Genomic DNA, 19,357 nt, shown 5'->3' on the forward strand with positions numbered 1-19,357 from the left:
CTTTTAATATGAATATTAATAGGGCATTGCTTTTCTAATCAAACTAAGAAAGGCCCAAATTTCCGGGATTATGTCATTGAAACAAGGAGTTTCACCTAATTCTGTAAAACTGATTTAGTCATTTGTTGATATTTTTAAGCATTCATTTTAATTTCTCCCCAGCTATATCACATAAGTGATAAATAGAAAATATGAAATCATATAGAAAGAAAAGAGATCAATTTGCAGATGAAAAACGCCTGGAAGTCGAGGACAGCACTCGATGATACAGAGCATACAAAATTATCTCTTTGGCCAAGGCAGGATGCCAACCAAAGTGCTGGAACCAAGAAAAGATTACAAAGGCACAGCCAAATCTACAAGATCTGAAATCCCATGAAGGTAAAATAAAAAAAAAGGAGCAGCAGCAAAGACAGCTCCACAATGACTCATCATCCTCCCATATAATGAAACAGCAGGTCTCTCGCTAAACTTGGTCGACATCAGTTTTGTGGATTCTCCTTAGTAATTTGTACCAGCCAAAAACGTTCTTCTGTTGCCATTGGTAGGGGATAAAGAACGATCTGTGTATGGCAGGCGATAGCTCCCTGTCCAGAAAATGTACAACTGCCAGGATCTGAAAATATTTACATTAATTAGGCAGCATGAGAATGAATTATCCCTTTAATTAAGAACTGTTACTGTTGAAGTAGCAGACATACAAAAACAAGGAACTTCCACATGAAGAAACAGAAGTATACCTCCCATTTTGACGAGTCAGTTCCACGAGCAGGGTATGGGCGTTTCAGATCCAGTTCTACCAAGAAGGTACAGGCTTCAATATCATGAAGCTGTGAAAAAATCAATTGGTTAAGACTTTCAGTCCAAACTATAGTAACTTGAGATGGAATATGATCATCAGACAGGAAAATAATTACATATTGCTCATCAGAAGCCTTGTTCTTATTGTTGAAATAAGGTGGAGCAGCTGCAGTGCCTCCTAGAGTAGAATTGAACGGAAATGGAAGAAGCCCTCGAAAACCATCATCTATCCATCGAACTTCACTCACATAAGAAGGTACAAAGAAAGATGAAGGGAAGCGATGCCATTCACTTCCTACACATAGTACAGAGCCTGTAAATAAAGACAAGCACATGTTAGATCCATGAGATGGCACACGATTACCTTGAGTTTACACATAATGATAGTGGCAGCAGTTATAACAGGCCTATGGTGGGAAATAAAACCATGATGTCAACCATAATTTAAGCAGTAGAATATTGAAACAATCGATTGAACATGGTAGACTGTCCAGTTTATGCTTATTAAGGTTGCTGAGAACATTTAGAATATTGCAAAATCATGGCCCACTAAGAGCTGTTACAATTATTAAGACTCAGACAAGAAATTGCTACATATGATAGCTACAGTGACCAAACCATTGAGTGCTTGCTCGGGTGATATCACCCACTGGCACTTCAGCAGGAGGTGGGGGTCCAGCTCTGGTTGGAGTCAGCCCCCAGAGGGCGGGGAGGGTATAGGATAGAAAAATTGAGGATTAGCCCCTCCTAATATCCCCTCCCCTCCCCCCCCCCCCCCCCCCACAAAAAAAAAAAAAAAGTTAAAGAGACCATGATCATCTTACAAATGTAGGAGGCAGTAGCAATTAGTGTTTACTCTTTAACCTCTATATTTTTTTGGCCAAATGATGAAAAAAGTCCTCAGTCCTTACCAGTCCCAGCATCTTCATGATATCCTAAATGCTTATAAATCTCCAAGGGAGCAGAGTATGCATTCAGAATGGAGAAAGTGCGGCTATGGGAAGCACATAATATTAGGCCAAGCAAAACAGGTCTTAGACCTTTTGCAATCTGTTTCAAGCAGTCAACCAGAAATCAATAGTGAGAAAGATCAGTCATTAATTTTGGTAAAAAAATATGGATGTCTCAAATGCACCTTAACAATGACAGAATCTTCAATCGCATACTTGTCACGGAAAAGATCAGGAAGGCTGTCAATGACAGCTGTAGCTGCAACACATATAAGTGGATATATTGGATAGAGGAACCTGCAATGCCAGAAGTTGGATACAAAGATAGTTTATACACCTTTCTCTAAAATACCTAATTGCATTGGTTGAGCATTTATTCATCCTTATCCTTACATCTTACACAAATATCTGCAGGATAACCACATATGCAGTTTTCCACACTCAAATCATGGGGTAAATATCTCAGGCACTATATGTTTAGTAAACCAGGTCAACCATGATGAATTCAAAGTCATTTGGTAAAAATAAAAATATGAGCAAGGGGAAGGAAACTAAATAGTTAGCAATATATTGTAATTCAGAAATTTGTTCTTGAAAATTTCCAAATCAGAGAAGATTAACAATTATGTGATCCATACTAGTTCTTTACGTGGTATAATTTGCTGGCAATAATCCCAGCACTAACTTGTTTTAAAGCAACTTATAAGATAGGAGGCTTAACTCCCTTTCTTCAGCTCCATCCAAATGGCATCTTTATTTGTTTAAAGACAGGATAGCACAACTCAGTCTCTTTGGTTGCTGATTATAATAAATTGCTTAAAACTATACATTTATTCTTACACTTGAATTAAGAGGCATTGATTCAATCTATGCTTAAGGAGCAAAATTTCAAAATCAAAGTAAGCACATATATTATAACAATTAAATATGGGTATACAGCCCATTCTAACAGGTCCTGTACAGAAAAGAAACATGGTTAGCATGTTAAATGTTGGGATCAAAAAGAAAAACATCTGAATATTTCTTACCTTTCTTCTTTGTGGGGCTGCAATGACATAAATGCCAACCAAATATACATAGGGGAGACCACTATCAGTAGATCTGGTGCATATTTCCTCCTCGCAATTGGCAGAATACCCAAGAAAAGTAGCGCAAGAACAAAGCTAAAATTGAAATTGTTAAATCCATTCCTCAAATAGAATGTGAGTCCTTCAGTTCCATACAAGTAGCTCTCACCACCTCCCAATACATTATACTTCAATAGATTAAAAACTGAGGACGTCCATCTTCCGTAGCAGTAATAGTCTGCAAATACTGAGAGAGCCTGGAGAAAAGAAACAGCAACAATCAAAGAATTGTAGAACTGAAGCAAAAGAAGAGGCAGAAGAAAAAGAAGAAAGAAGAAGAAGATTCAAACTAGAACAAGAAAGTAACAACCACTACAGATAACAATTATGTGAGAGTTACTGGCATGACTTACAAGAATGCTCAGGGAGGTCAGAAGTCCTGATAAAAATACTCGTTTGAATCCTCCCCTAATCAATGAGTAGACCGTAACTGGGAGAACAACTAAAATAGAGAAAGGCCAGCCAATGATCACCCCAACAGCCGCTACAGAGACTGCCAAAGCATATTCCTCAAGTAGGAACAGCGCCGAGGAAAGAGTGACAGCATACATAGAAAAGGTACTGGGCAAAAAACCTGAAAAGTACTGAGCAGTATAAATCAGAAAAGACAGAAATAACAGACCAATTATAAAGACTAACACTTTGACTACAGCCCTTACAAAAACCAAAACCACTGCTTAAGCAGCAAATAGGCATTAAAATAGTAGAAATGTTGACTGAAAAAAAGTAAAGCAGTCTATCATAGAACAGAACAAGAAATTTACTTGTACTTGCAAAGAAGCAGCCACTGGTTAAGCACAGCATTGCAAGTGTATACCAAGCCATCCTCTTCCCATATTTCCTTGAAAGTGCAATTACCAGAACTGTCTCTGTAATAGTTGAGATAAGACCAAGAAAGAGTCTTACCGCGTAGAAAACTCGAACCTGAGATCCCATCAGCAAGAAACGTGAGAGGACAGACTGCAAAAACATTATATGGTATTAAAAGATACAAAGGTTTCATAAAGAGCAGAATCAGCATACCTTATCCTCATTGTAGATTAAAGAAGCAGGTCCAGCCACTAGTGCATGAAAAAATAGGTATAGATATGACCGGAGAGCAAATTCAGAGCTGCAAAAAATGAATATATCCTCATAATCATACCGATAACTAACAAAACAGCTCACACAACAAACATCCAAAATCAGTTGAAGTGAAGAACTATAAATGGTTACAGTTGAATTCAACTTTTAGCTTCTTTCTTCCCTTTTCAAATAATGTTTACTTATAGATACTTACAGCCAAACCAATGTTGCCTTCACACAAAGGAAACATATAGTAGCTGGGAATACATTTTGGAGTAAACTTGAGCAACTAGAGGAGAAATTTAAATTCATATTAGGTGAGAAAGTACTCCATGATCATAGAAAATTTGACATGCACTGGAATATACCAAACAATGAGGGTTCAAGAGTCAGCAGCTAAACTATAAAAGGATGAGGGAAAGGTAATACACCTTCAGGGATGAAATCTGCACATGAAATTTCATGGCCCACTTATTTAATAGAGACACGATTCACTCTCCAGACAGTAATTAACTCTCTAACATATGAGTATTGAGCCTGCTTAATGCACTTTAAACTTGTCTAAACTGAGTTTTGCCAGATTTGTGCCACCAATGATGTCTTGCTGGATTTCATTTCAAAAGTTAAATTACATAAGCAACCACCTGTCTCCAAAGGTTCATCCCTTTTTTTCCAGTCAATTCAATCATCCTGGCAATATCCTTTTCTGTTGAAAGGAGTAAACTGCTGAGAAATACCTTAAAATGGGCATTAGAAAAGAAAATTTTATGTCTGATCAAAATTCTATCTCAAAAAGGCTAATTCAATCTTTTCCAATATTACCCTAGTCACGAGTATTTTCCATCAATAGAATTTGTGTCAACCCTGTCACTTGGACCCAAAGTGTTTGATGCAAACCAACAGCAAATCATATCCTATCAAGTAGGCAGCACCAATTGGAAATTACGTCACTTGTGAATCTATATGTAACTTGATAAAGTAATGAGCAGAGTCAATTCAAGGTTCTGATCATCAAGTGCAAGGTTTTTGTGCTACCATAGGAACACCATCATGATACTATGCTCCATGCAATACGGTTGTCTTAAAATGAGATGCCACTTAAGAGCAATATGTGTCCCCCAAATTACAGTCTACCAAGTGTTAATAGTTTCTTAAATTTTAGAGGGCACATGTCAGCAATTGGTGCCAACACATACCTAGTGGCAGCATGTGCAAGGGATAGCAGCATCTAGTAATTCTACCTAGATTGCATCTAGCCTGTTCCTTTAATTTGAAACATGCCAATTTTTGGTTGCAAAGTTAGCATGATGCCAGTTAACAACTTGCAACTCTTTCTTCCACATACAGGCTGTCATTATAGCCATGTAAGCATTCAGAACCAGCCTTTCTCACCATTACGAGTATTTCAACTACATGAGGAAGGCAAATGCTCCATATAAAATAAAACCACAACCCTATGCACCTTTTACTGGCATTATATGCCATACTTGGGGCACATCACCATTCATGAACGTTCATAGAGAAACATATATAGTATAAGTGTCCGTGTTTTTTTTTTTTTGGTAATAAAATGGCTCTACATGCATACGTCTAACAGAGTTCGAGGCAAAATATTAGTTATTAGGTTTTCCAACCTACAGAATATGACAAATGCTAGGCTTTTGACTGTCAAAGAAACAAAGAGAAATGAAAATTTGGTCAAAAAGTAAAAACATGCCCCCTTTTCCGAAGGTTCAATTCTCTCTCCCCATACGAAAAAAATGTGAATTTTTAAAATTTGATGCAGCAAGAAGGCAAAGTTGAGAACATAAAGCTAGAATAAATTCGAGGTAATATTCATCTTAATTAAAAAGCCATAACATCATGTTCTGCGGAAGTGCTTGTTCTTCCAAAAATCTGGGAGTCATGTAAACTTATGCACTTGTTCTCTTCCTTTCCAACATATGTTTTCTTATCAACCATACCACAAACCTATTACAGCAAACTAGTCCAGCAACGAACTCTCATCCCCAAAGTTGGCATCACAACCACTTAAACACACTCCTTTCCTAATATCAGCAAATACCATAACGATGTTTTCTTAGTCTCTCATCCATGCTAAGACATGAAGAAAGCCATTCAGCCATGAAGCTATGAACAGTTTGAAAAATCTCCGTTTGCACGCAAAATAGCCAAAGCCTAGAAGAAAAAAAGTGAACCCTGTAGCCCATTATAATCAAACGAAACCCACTGGACAGTTACAGGAAAAGAAAATCATTAAAAAAAAATTTAGGCATTCTACCCTGAACCAAGATCCATATTTTCTAACAAGAATCTTGTCAGCATCAAAAACGCAATCCTTAAACCCTAACTGCATCAAGAACTTGATCTTCATACCCCAGTACAACTAAAAATAATCAAAAGAATTTAAAAAAACAAAAAAATTCAAGAAAAAGATAGATACAGTGCGTAAGGAAAAAGAAGAGGGAATTTGGGAAAACCTATACTCCCAGGTCTGGAATCCGGATTTGTAGAGCAGGTAGTGAAGGGGCTCCCAGTAGTTGAAGACCTCGTCGCAGTCGTGGATGATGTTGGAAGCGGCGCTCATGTGCCTCATCATCCCGAGCACCACCATCGGCAGGACCCACTTCAACACCCCTCGATCTCCTTCGTTGTCGTTCTTCTCCGCCTTCGCCTCCTTCGAGTACCGATCAGACGAGGAAGAGGAGTCTCGATCCCACGAAGAGGGCGGTCGCCGGCGATGCCGCGCCTCCGAGAGCGCCATGGCCGACATCCTTCGCTGTCCCACCCCTCTCGCTCGCTCTCTAGTCTCTCCGCTCGCTTCTGTAATGGGTCTCCATTACTTGCTCGTATTAAAGTGTTGGGGGCCTCGGATTTAAGATGTTCCGCCCGGGCATGTTAAAGGGTACGCTTTTGGCTTATCTGGGGACCACTGCTTTGTCTAATCAATTGACGCGTAGAGCGTGGCCCAGTTCTTAATCAGTCTAATATGACCATCAGAAATGGGCAGCTAGTGGATTCTTTCTTCTTCTGAAAGGAAGAGATATGAATACAAGCAGAGACGGCAAAACAAGTGCAGTCTTTATGATGAGGAGATTGCTTTATTAACTCAGAATTGTAGCTAAAAATATCGCTCAGCCGGCGTGCCCCATTCCACCGCTCCGTTTGCATTGCGCTGTGAATTGTGCCAAATAATGGATCAACTTGATTGGTGGAAGATAATGAAGTGACCATTTTGAATGATTTACTATGCTTGCATTTAACATCATTGTTATTTTTTAAAAAAAAACAAAAACAGTTGTTTCTATTTTTTTTAATACTTATAGCTCGATGCGAGGTCCAGCCCGTTGATCCGCAATATCTGCATACTCTTGGACAAAGATGGTCTATCGTGGGTTAGACATGTCTATAGGGAGGCGAATAACTCAACTGATTGAGTGGTCTCATTCACAGGCTATCACTCGAGAGGCTTTAACTGGAGGACCACATGTCGGTGCCTCAATCTTTATGTTAAAATATGTGCGAGTTTTTTTTGAAAAAAAAAACAACAGAACTAGCCTTTTTAGATCTACGATCTAATAGATCTTGCCTTTGCTGCTCCCGTGGTCTCAATCTCAAAGCCCCTTTTTTTTGTTTGAAAGGGGGGCAATCAGGCTCGAATTCTATACGTCCAAAAATTCATAGAATTGCAAGGCCTTGAGCTTGAATCCCGTCACGCAATCATATCCAACCGGTTGGGCCATGTTTTGGGATTTAAAAAAGAATATAAAAAAACGATACCAAATAGGCCCTAGTCACACTAGTGTTGTTTATATTTTCCAAAAAATACTTTTCTTTTCTGAACCAAAAACTATATGGTTTTCTTTGCAGTTAGGTTCTCTCGAACTTTGAAAATTGGCATCATAAACCTCCTAATGCAACGAGGCAGGCATCATTATAAAATGAGTAATGTTGTATCTGAAGGAGGAAAAAGGAACATGTTTCTTTCAATAAATGTTTGTGATGATAAAATGGAAAGCTTCAACTAAAAAAGTTCAATCATTAGTTATCAACCTCTAGAAGACTGCAACAAGGTGTTTTAACTAGAGATGGAGTTGATTGATGAATTGAAGAGAATGTATTCACCATGACCTATGCTATAGCAATTACGAAATTATGAAAACTCCTGGCACTAAGTTTGCTCTGACTAGTTCAAATATAACAAAACCAAAGTCAGCTGGAATCTTGAGATTAAAATTTTTTTTAACTTACAAATTGACTAGTTTGACAGCAACATGTTTTCTTCAATCAACCTGGAATCTGTTGCTTGTCTTCAGTCTCAGGCCACAAGGATATAGACTGAAAGGGACTCAGCAAATGTGTCTTCACAGACTTACTACCAGATGGCCTTGTCTTCGTTCTTGGCTGACTGCTTTTGGGTCTCTGGAAGTCTAGTTTCCTGTGTTTCGTCCTTAAGAGCCTCCCTCTTTTTTTTCTTCTTCTTCTTCTTCTTCTTCTTCTTCTTCTTTTCTTTTTTTTATTTTTTTGGTACAATGGCAGCTCACACTCGACGGATGTAAATACGGCCAACAAAATTAGAAAATAGAAAATAAGAGCACAAGCACCGGCCCCGTGGCTCATCCAAATGAAACAAGGACCTCCCTTTACCAATCCCGTCACACTACATGTGGGGTAAAGGTTCAAATTTACCGAGTTACAGACAAGATTAAATACTATTAGGTATAGCAATCCATGGATAATTTTACCCTCGGGTGAGGGTTGAACTAGTTCCCTCACAGGAGCTTGAGATTAAATGTTGCACAAAGCAGGGACCTTTAGTTAATTCCTACGGTGCAATGGTTGAACTAGCTCCGTCATGCGGCTTGCAGAGACTAGTTCAAGTATAACTTCAGACGAAATTATAATAGGCCTTTTCTTTATCGATTTTATCGTTAGGTCCCTCTTAACTTTTACAGTACGTGTTCGTCCCTTCACTACTCTCCCCCGCCAACGTCGACGGCAGCATCGTTTTCGACCACTGGCTCTCAATCAATCAAAGGATGCAACAAGGCCACTGGCCATATCAGACCTGAAATTTTTTTTGAATGTCCTAATATTTTTGGTTCTCCAAGCTACTTCTTCCCAAGATCGTCACAAGGTAGAGAATATGAACAGCTGCAGAATCTCTTATATCAAGAAGGGAAACTATACTAGGTCTTTGCATAGTTATGCAATTTGCGTAGCTCGAATAATATCAACAGCTATGCAATTTGCTTTTATAGTTATGTACTTGCATATTGCTGTCCATATTTAAAAGCTCGAGGACTTGTTCCTTATTACCTGCCATAATAACTAACCAAAATCACTGCTCAGATTTTTTTTTTTTAAAAAAAAGATTTGAGAAGATCACAGGAGATGATTGTGATGCATGGATTTTCAATATTTTCTCTCGGATAAAGGATGCCCGCTATGGAAGGTTTTTATGGAAAAAAAAGCTCGCTTACCTTGTTTATGGACATTGCTTAGACACCTATGTAACCACTGTCATGTGGAATATAACGAGCTTAAGTATGTGGACAAATTCTTACAGTAAATTAGCAAATTAACATTAGAAAATACAAATATGGCTTGTGTTTTCAATTTCCACGTCACAAGAATATAAGACAATGTAGCTATACGCAACAAACATCAACCATCTCAGCTCAGCTGCCACAACCATTCCAAAATCTACAGTGAACATCAAACTCGCTGGATTCAAGCATACACACACTATCATGGCAAAGAGCAAAGCAGAGATTTTGGCATATCATTCCAGCCAGCAAAAGGCTCTTATTATTTAAATAAAGAGAAGCTGCAATGTGGAAACAGTTTCTTTTGACAAAATGCAGAAACACTTGCAAGTATTGCAAAAAGCTCTGAAAGTGTGAGAAGGCATGCTGAACTCTCTGAACAAGCAGAGGCAACACATGATTCTTGACATATATCTAAGCAACATGTAATAAATTACCAACCTAACCGGTGTTCTGCATGCCAGCAGCAATACCCTTCATGGTCAAGATAAGGGTGTCTTCCAGCCCAGGGGCGTAATCGCTCGTGGGATTCAACTTCACTAATTCAGCAGCTGGTTTGCTAGAATCCATGACCTCCTTCGACAAATGTGGCCCCACCTTGACATGGAAACTGGGGTCCCTGATCTGCTTCAGTGTACAAGCTTGACAAACATTTAGAGTGGTTATGTAAGAATCACGGAGACATAATCTCTGCTTCAAGTAAGGATCGCCTTCAAGAAGATCCTTGTGGCCAGCAACCTACAAAAATTTCCACAATTCACATTTCAGGACCATATATGTATCTTTGATGACTCAACATATATATTAACAAGATTGTAGTCATCCAGAATCATAGCAAGCCATATCCATCAACTTTGGCATTTTAGGGATTCACCAGGATATATAACAGATGATTATAGTATGAATGTTACATAACTTGAATTTCATTTGCAACAAGATTAATGAGCCTCAGAATGTAAAGAAGCACCAAATATAACTTTAGGCACTGTGGCTTTCTGACTGATTTCTTGGTACAGAATTAGAGAGTTCTTATCAGTAAATATGACGATAAATAAACAGGGCACTGCTCTGTTTTGGAGGTTTAGACCTACTTCAATTAGCTTCTTCTGCTTCTGTTCTTTGGATGTACTATAGACATTGAATGTTTCAGTATCCAATATAAAATCAATTTTTTCAGTATTGGAAAATGAAATATATTGCAAGTAGGATATATAAATTCAAATAATTCTTCCAAGAAATTAAGACATGCTCTATAGACCAAATTGAGCATGCAAACTACAGACCCCACACATAAAGAAGCACAGACACAGATCTTATCCCTAAACTGTCACAGATATTCACAGAATATAACATGTTTAAGCCTGCCTGTTGAGAAGGTCAGGAGGTCTGCCATCAGGTTAAAATCAAGAAAACTCAATTTATGAAAATAATCTGAATTTGATTAGAATTTCTTTTGGAACAATGACAGTGCATAACAATTACTGAGGTGACTTTGTCCAGTGATTGTATCTCATGGAAATGTAGCATGTCTAATACAAGGTATGCGTAATTTGTATGAGCTGAATGGCAACCATTTGTTATAGCTTAAGCGGGATCCGGAGTGGGACTGGTCACTTGTAAAGCAACCAGTGCCCGAATAAAGCAAGTCATATGCCCTTGTTCTTGGTAACAATGACTGAGCAGTAACCACAAGAAGTTAGGAAACTAATTTTCCTCCCAACAGTTCGAACAGGTTATCATATTTTTTTTACATCAAACAGTAGCAGCTGTAAGTACCATACAAGATTTATGCTCCTCTACATTCTCAAATAACAAGACAAACCAAAACCATCCCACATCCTGCAATCTAACAATAAGCGTAAGATATGCAGAAGAGTAGACTTCACCTCAAGAAGAAGGCGTTTTGTCTCTTCATAGTTGGTTCTCAGTCGCTCCCCAAATGGCCATAAATCTTCAGACACAAGCAATTTGTCGTATAAAGCAGCAATGCCCGGATCTCCCTTAGCAAAAACCATCTCCACCAAGTCTATTGTGACCCTGAAAAATGGCCATTCATTGTACATTTCTCGCAGTGTATGAAGATTTCTGATATCCTTTTCCATGGTAAGCTTGAATGCTGCACCAAATCCAAGCCACACAGGAAGGTGAAACCTTGTCTGGGTCCAAGCAAAAATCCACGGTATTGCACGGAGTGATTCTATGCCCCCACTAGGTTTCCTTTTTGATGGCCTGCTGCCGATATTCATCCTGCCATATTCCAGCTCAGGTGTTGCCTATCATACAATAAAGAGATTATCATTTTCATAAGAATATTTATTATTTCCTATAGAATGAAAATCAAAATAAACATGTAACATCTTGCACTAACATATATACACATAATTGCCTGATACAAAAATGACTCAGAATCATGAAAATTTTTTGAATCGCTTAATGTACAGATATGATCAAAAGTATGGTTATTGCTCAAGAACTATGGCATAATATCCTACTTCAGTATCCAAGTAATTTCTAAGTGGCCTTTGCCAAGGATTTGAATAGTATAGGAATATGATATGCTTCAGCAACCCCTTATTATTACCAAGAATCGGAGTATCAGACAGCATGAAAGATGGTACTGGAGAAAGCAAAGGAGGCAGGAGGAAATATTAGCTACAAAGTTATATGGTTTTTATCTTTTAAGAAAATGCCTCCCCAAGTTGGTAGCCGCAAATCATGAAAGCAAGATTACTTACCAGGCGGAAGTATTCAACAAAGCGTGGTTCTTGGAAGACGATTGAGCGATATTCCTTCGTGGCCACCACAGCCATCTCATCCATCAGAGCACGCCATTCTGGCTTTGGAGAAATTGGAGGACGCATGCCATGTTCAAGGGTAGCAGCTGTGAAACGTTGGAGTGTTCTAAAGCATAGATGTTCCTCTCCAAAAGATTGCTCAATGACTTCACCTTGAACTGTCACACGAAGCGATCCATGAATAGTGTCTGGCGGCTGAGACAATATAGCAAGATGAGTAGGACCGCCTCCTCTCCCAACTGTCCCCCCTCGTCCATGAAACATTGTCAACTTCACTCCATATTGCTTAGCGACTTTTATAAGCTCCTCTTGAGCTTTATATAATTGCCAAGCTGCAGAAAGACGACCAGCATCCTTCCCAGAATCTGAATACCCAATCATTACCTCCTGCTTGCCATCAATCCTATTTCTGTACCAGTCTATTGAGAAGAGGCGGGCTAAAGCTGCAGGTGCTGCCTCAAGATCTGCTAGCTTCTCAAACAATGGCACAACTCTCAACGGCTTCTTCACATGGCACTCACGCTGCAAGAGCTCAACTGCAAGCACATCTGATGGAGCAGTTGCCATTGAGATGATATAGGCCCCAAAGTTGTCAGCAGGAAGTTCCGCTATGACATGGAATGTATCTAGAACATCAGCAATTTCCTCAGTTTGGGGAAGGTCAGGACCAAATAGAGGGCGCTTGCCTCTAAGCTCAGACAACAGCCACTCCTGACGTTGTTCCTCAGGCCAATCACGGTATGATCCAATACCAAGATGCCTAGTAATAGCATCAATGACATCAGTGTGCCTATCAGATTCTTGCCTGATATCTAGTCTCACAAAAGAAAGGCCAAAGGTTGATACTTGGCGCAAGAAGTCAAGAAGACTTCCATCAGCAATAGGTTTGTCGCCACAAGAGCAAAGTGATCTGTAACAGAGTTCAAGGGGTTCCAGAAACTGCAACAGAAAACCAATTCATAATTAGCAAAACAAAAAGAATATAACATATTTATACACTAGTGTGTAAATAAAAACACCTACTTGCACAAGCATTTGCATAGATAGATGGAAAATAAACTTCAGAATGAAGATAAGTAAACTGCTAAAACAAAATGCAGCTTAGAAAGAAAGTTCTCTAAGAAAGCATGCCTTATTGATAGAAGTGCCATGTTATTGACATCATTTCTTCATAAAAAATTATTTTCAGATCAAATAAAGAAGAATGATGCCTATTCATACACACATATTAGTAATTAATGAAGAAGTATGGACATTTGTTCCTGAATTTGAACAAAAGCATTGATAGAAAGAACCTGCTCAATATTGGTAAAGGATGCTTCCTCGGGAATGTCAGAATATCCACTTGACAATAGCTGACGAGAACGCTCACGTGTATTATATAGTTTATCCCTCACATCACCAAGTATAACACGATAAGGTTCATTTGGAGGAATTTGCTTCCAAAACTCTGCACCAACAACATTTATACAACAATTAGAGCACCGCACTAAACACCAGAACATTTAAAAGAAGCAATGCGATCGCAAGATTTTTCAATTATGGATTTTAAACTGATCAAAGCCTATCAGACAAGATGGAAAATTTACTAATGACATGGTCAGACAGTAAAAATAAGGATGCCTGGCAAGTCTTCCTGAGCCAGAAGATAAGTAGGTCATTCTATTACTCAAGAATTGTGTTAGAAAATTTACTGATAGAGGCATCAAGAATGGTGCATATACCTATATAGTGTTTCGAATCTTTTTTTGAGGACTGGTGCAGTTCAATAGCCCGAACTCGTAGTTCATCACTGCAGCGCCACATTGACAGCTAAAATAAAGAAAAAGACATCTATTAAGTAAAAGATACCAAAAGAGAGTCTGTTTACAGAAGCAGGACCAGATGGCTTGTGATACCTCAAACATTAGATCTTCAATCTGGGAGAAGTACAAGTTCGCAGCCATCATTCTAGCCAATAAGCATACATCCCTTGTAACCTCCGGAGTAACTCTAGGATTTCCTGCATAACACATTTAGGCATGATGTTAGCTAATACATAAGCAAGCAGCGAATGTCCATATCTCCTTGATAACTAAAATAGACAAGTCTAACTTCAAATGAAATCATATAGCCAATTATATGTTACAAGATAGGACTGAGATTTTAATGTCCAGTAGATCTGAGAACAGAACTCAATCATCCCCTCACAACCAAAATTCATTGATCTTCGCTAAACAATTAGAAAAACTTGAACTCTTCAAAGAGTTCCCCATCCATTCAAATGTAAAAAGATGTCTATGAAAAGAAAATCTTACCATCACGATCCCCACCCATCCAAGAAGAAAATTGAATAAGAGGAGCATTGTAAGGAACACGCTCATTGATCCCAATGTTCTTCAGAGCCGTATCAACACGACGCAAGAATTTTGGGACACCCTTCCAGATTGTTTCGTGAAAATAACTCATCCCTGCCCGCATTTCATCCTGTGGAGTGGGTGGCGTCCTTCGGATTTCATCAGTTCTAAAGGCAGCTTGAATCTGCAAAAAGAAAACAAAAGCTGAGTTGCACATGAAGCAAAGTAAATAGGATAGGAATCTGGGTTATGAGCAACATTAAAAGAAAAATGAAAGTAGAAATTAAATGATGAGTCCTTTTACTCTTTCCCTTTTTAAAGGTAATAAGGAAGATGTGGGAAACGATAACTGCAAGTACAAAGATAGTAGCTAACATGTTGTGCACGGGTTCTTTCAACTTGATTTGACCATCTACCTATTATAAGCACATTAACGAATTAAATGAAAATTTTTATGGTGCTGCTGGCTTGAGAAGATTATTTTGACAAGAAACTACAATCAGGATTAATTTTTATGGGAGCAGAATACCAATAATAAAAGTCTAAATTGCTTTTTCATCAAAGTATGATATTGAACTATAGCACTGATATTCAAAGTCTAATCACTTATGTTGAGTTATCTCCTATGTATGTCATGTGTGCTCCAGATGCAGATCCACATGGGCCACACATCGAGGAGTTCATGTTATATAAAGTATAGGAATTAATAATTAGTGGAAAGGTCAGAGTTGAAAAAGTTTAAACTATCAGAGTTCCCCAGATGAAACTCTAAATGATGATACAATAAACATGACGCTAATTACCTCTCTCTGAAGAGCTTCATCAAGCTCCTGCTTCTCATCGGGAGTAATGTCCTTGGCATTAAGCTGTTCCAAACAATTTCTTATCCTGAAGAAATATTATAAAAATGTAAGAAAACAAGGATTCACATCTATACGACTACACACGTATACATAAGCTCTGAATGCCATTATAACTGTCTGGTATATGTTTTAACAACAAGTAAACATAGTCCAGCCCAATATATATGATTCAAATAAAGATTTCTATGCACACTGAGTGTAGGAAAGAAGAACTGATTCAGAAATGTTTAGAACTTTCATAAGAAAAGGCTTTATGCATAAAATAAGAATAAAGAACATCGAATAAGAAATTTCTTGAAAGCATTTGTCAGATAGACTGATCCAAAATATTCTAGAAAACCAGTGGACAGACCTTGCATGCTTCTGAAGCAGTGATCGGCGGACCGATTGAGTTGGGTGTGCAGTGAAAACCAGATCAACTGTCTGGTTCTTGAGAGCATCAAAGACCTCCTGAGGTGACTTCTTCAGCTGCACAACAAGTCTTTTAAAAGTTTCCTCAATGTCCGACTCGGTGGTTGCGGAATTCTCATCAGCAAAATCTCCCTTCTTCCGCTTGATCCTCCGCCGATGGGCGATCTGGACCTCCTCAGCCAAGTTGGCCAAGTTAAGCATGTGGGAAAATGAACTGGAAACCACAATAGAATCCCCAGGATCCAGACTCGTGAGCACATTCCCCAGCTCATCCAGCTTCTTTGGATCCTGCTTCCGCTCATACTCGGCAGAAAGTTCATAGCACTCTTGAACCTACCAGCAGAAATCATAGCTTCTTATAAATCTACCAGTATTTCATTTCCAATTAGCTTGAACTACCAAGATATCTTACTCCGATGGACGCACTAAAAACCGTAAGCTAAATCACACGAGCACAAAGCGGAGTTTGAATTCCACGGATTGAAGTGATTCAGTCATCAAGATCGAAACAAGCACATGTCATCATGGATATATATCTTGCATGAGTTTTATCTCACAGACACACCAATGAAAAAGAAAAAGAAAAGGAAAAAGAAAAATCTTGTATGATCTAAAGTCAAGGTTTAATTAATTTCAAGGAATCCGTTTTTCTTTGAATTAAAAAAAAAACCAGCAACCAGCAAGAAATGAACTTCCTACGTTTGATCTAAAACAGGTCATCAAAAAATTTAACCCACAAGTCAGTAGAAAACTCAGAACTGAGGGGGAAATCCCAAGTTTTCAGTAGAAGCGAGATGGATTTCCTCCGTTACCAACTCTAAACTGAATTTTCTAAAGCGAAGCAACAGAGTTCACAATCCCAGACCACCGTAACAACACTGTAACAACAAAAGAAGAAAAAAGAACGGATCTTGGATACCGTTTCTCTGATCTCCTCGCCGTGCAAGTCCTGGAGGATGTCAAGAAAGCGATCCAGGAGCAGGGCGTCGTATTCCACCAGCTTGTCGTCCTCCGACACCTTCCCCGGGGCCAGAAGCCTCAGCTTCGCGTCCATCGACGCATGCCTCTCCAGCGAATTCTTCGACATCTCTCTCTCCCTCTCCCCACCTCTCTCGCTCCCTCGCTACCTTCTATAGATTATATAGGGAGACAGTCAGAAGGGTCCAAAACTCGAGAAGCCCCCCTTCCTCCCCCTTGAAGAGAAGAGAAGAGAAGAGAAGAGTAGAGTAGAGAAGAGAAGAAGAGACGAGGTTGGGAGTAGAGTGGAAGGAGCGCTCCTTGGCTTTTCATAGACGAGACGCTCTCTTTGACCATCTATGGAAGCCCGTACGATTATCTTTCCTCTTCCCTTTCAGCGAAAACGATTAAAAAAAGGCCCGGATTCGAATATTCCATGCCGATACCATGGTACGTGGCCTCCTCCACCTTCCTTCGTTCATTAATTCAGCGTTTAATGAGGTAGCGTATATATCGGGGAAAGATACCTTAGTAATTATATTTCCTTTTTTGTTGAATAAGTAATTAAATTTCCTTTGTAAAATATATTCTTTCTATTGTTTCCTTTTTTTAAAAGATTCGGAGGGATTAATTTTTAAATTTTAATTTTATTTTTAATTCGATGTCCGCCGCACCTTTCCTTTTTCGGGCTGACCGTCGCGCAGACCATGTGCTAAAAGAATCGAACTGTTTGCTAGATTTGTCGTCTCAACTGATCTGCCGGCTTGGACTAACTTGTCAAAATTGGAGACCTCAAAACAAATTTACGAGCTCATGGAGAATTGGATTTTATGAGAGAGCCCAGTCCTCCAAATTAACTTCAAGCTTTTAAAGCTTTCAAATCCTTTAAAGCATCCTTCTTCAGCAACTTCATTTATTGGACTCATCTGGGCCCGGGACAAAGCTGTGGCCCGAAATATTTTTTCTTTATTGTCATGCGATCATCATGTTCTCATCTTTCTTCACCGCAGCTTGCATATCTTTTGGTAGTGCGAATAATAGTAGTAGACAGTAGCTTATTTATTCATATATCTATATATTTTTGTTTTATATATCTCTTATTTATCAATTTATCTTTGTACTTCTTTTTTTCTATCTTTATATAAATTATCAAAAATTATAACTATTCCATCATTCCATGTATCTCAAGTAATAGATGTAACAAAAAAAATCAATTAATAGTTTTGAAATCTTGTAACTTCTTTTTTAAAATTTTCCCTGAATGGTGGGCTATTTCACTAGTTGTCTCTTAAATGAATGACGTTCTGCTCTTTTATAATTTGTCTTTGTACTAGCTATATGATATGATTATGAATAATCATATCATATATAGCTAGTAATTTTAAATGTCTTTTAGGTTCAAGTGGTGGATTAGCAGTAACTGTCAACGTAAACGTGGCACTTCTGTCTTATATAATCATTTCATATATAGCTAGTAATTCTAAATGTCGTTTAGGTTCAAGTGGTGGAGTAGCCGTAACTGTCAACGTAAACGTGACACTTCTGTCTTATTGGAAGGGCCATAGAAGCCGGGTTTAAAGCTCAAGAGGGCAGCGGCCATGAGGGCAGTGCCGGCCCGAGCGTTAGGCGACCGAGGCGGTCGCCTAAGGCCTCAGGCCAATGGAGGGCCTCCGGGAGGCGTGACCAAAAGGAAGCAAAGGCCCCATGTGAAAACAGGAACAGGAGCTTCCCCCTTGATGGAAGGCTACGAGTCTTCCCCCTTGATGGAAGGGAGGTGGAGAGTTTCCTGGCCTGCAGAGAGGCAATTTGGGAAGTTGGGGACAGTAGTTTTGTTTTGGGTGGAGAGAGAGAGAGGAGGAGGAGGGATTTGGTTGGCTTGATACACGCCTGAAGCCACTCTTATCTTTCATCCCTTCTCTTTTTTGGTTTTAGTCTTGGTTTTCCTTCCCTCACATTACTCCTGATCCAGCTGGGCCATCGGGAAGAAAGATAGAGGGATTGGAGATGGACTTCTTGAGTTCTTGGAGGGTGGAGATTCTTTTAATTTTCTCCTCTGGGTTTCTTCTCCCCTCTTGGGTGGTAGAGAGAGAAAAGGAGGGAGGGGGTTGAATGGCTGCTGTGCTGTGATGTTGCAGTTGCTGCTTGGGTACTCACTTGAAGGGGAGATGGTGGGACGGGACTTTTATTAATTAAATGGAGTGAATTTCCCATAATGCCCCTACTTTCTCTTATAGAGAGACTTCTTTCTGGACAAATTCTTTTCTTTACCTTGACCATGAAGTGCCACGAGATGACCTTTTCTTATCCTGCTCTTGCTTGACATGGTAAACAGTATTGCCCAGCATTATCTCAATTATTTAATCAGTTTTATGGCCCGGCAATTACATTTCTGTGTTTCCATTCAAAAATTATATTAAACTGAAAAAACTTTTTGTCTACTTTTGTTAGATTCATGTATCTTTGTTGAAATAGTGTACTTGATAGCTATCTATTTTCATATTAT

At 38.9% G+C, this 19,357-nt stretch overlaps 2 protein-coding genes across 3 annotated transcripts in view; both read right to left on the reverse strand.

Moving 5' to 3' along the window:
• Positions 1-202: 202 nt before the first annotated feature.
• LOC103723054 (dol-P-Man:Man(6)GlcNAc(2)-PP-Dol alpha-1,2-mannosyltransferase) lies at positions 203-6,789 on the reverse strand. 2 transcript variants are annotated; one of them, XM_039129188.1, is made up of 10 exons: positions 6,424-6,789; positions 3,902-3,989; positions 3,649-3,802; positions 3,232-3,452; positions 2,780-3,075; positions 1,937-2,048; positions 1,713-1,851; positions 918-1,114; positions 741-830; positions 203-616 (listed from the first exon to the last, which is right to left on the reverse strand). In XM_039129188.1, exons 1-10 carry the CDS (start codon positions 6,714-6,716, stop codon positions 467-469), a joined length of 1,740 nt encoding a protein of 579 aa, XP_038985116.1. In that variant the 5' UTR covers positions 6,717-6,789; the 3' UTR covers positions 203-466. The 2 variants fall into 2 exon arrangements, with proteins under 2 accessions (XP_038985116.1, XP_008812069.2); XM_008813847.2 differs by having other exon boundaries at positions 3,643-3,802.
• A 2,925-nt stretch (positions 6,790-9,714) lies between these two features.
• Positions 9,715-19,357, reverse strand: part of LOC103723066 (SCAR-like protein 2) — a 28,206-nt gene continuing 18,563 nt past the window's right edge. The window contains 10 exon segments of the mRNA XM_039129610.1: positions 9,715-10,230; positions 11,379-11,765; positions 12,228-13,226; positions 13,583-13,737; positions 14,012-14,099; positions 14,186-14,289; positions 14,585-14,807; positions 15,427-15,511; positions 15,839-16,230; positions 16,817-17,020. Coding sequence (XP_038985538.1) covers positions 9,934-10,230; positions 11,379-11,765; positions 12,228-13,226; positions 13,583-13,737; positions 14,012-14,099; positions 14,186-14,289; positions 14,585-14,807; positions 15,427-15,511; positions 15,839-16,230; positions 16,817-17,020 — 2,934 coding nt within the window. The 3' untranslated portion in view covers positions 9,715-9,933.

The sequence above is a fragment of the Phoenix dactylifera genome, chromosome 8 (genome assembly GCF_009389715.1).
Source record: "Phoenix dactylifera cultivar Barhee BC4 chromosome 8, palm_55x_up_171113_PBpolish2nd_filt_p, whole genome shotgun sequence".
Lineage (NCBI taxonomy): Eukaryota > Viridiplantae > Streptophyta > Magnoliopsida > Arecales > Arecaceae > Phoenix > Phoenix dactylifera.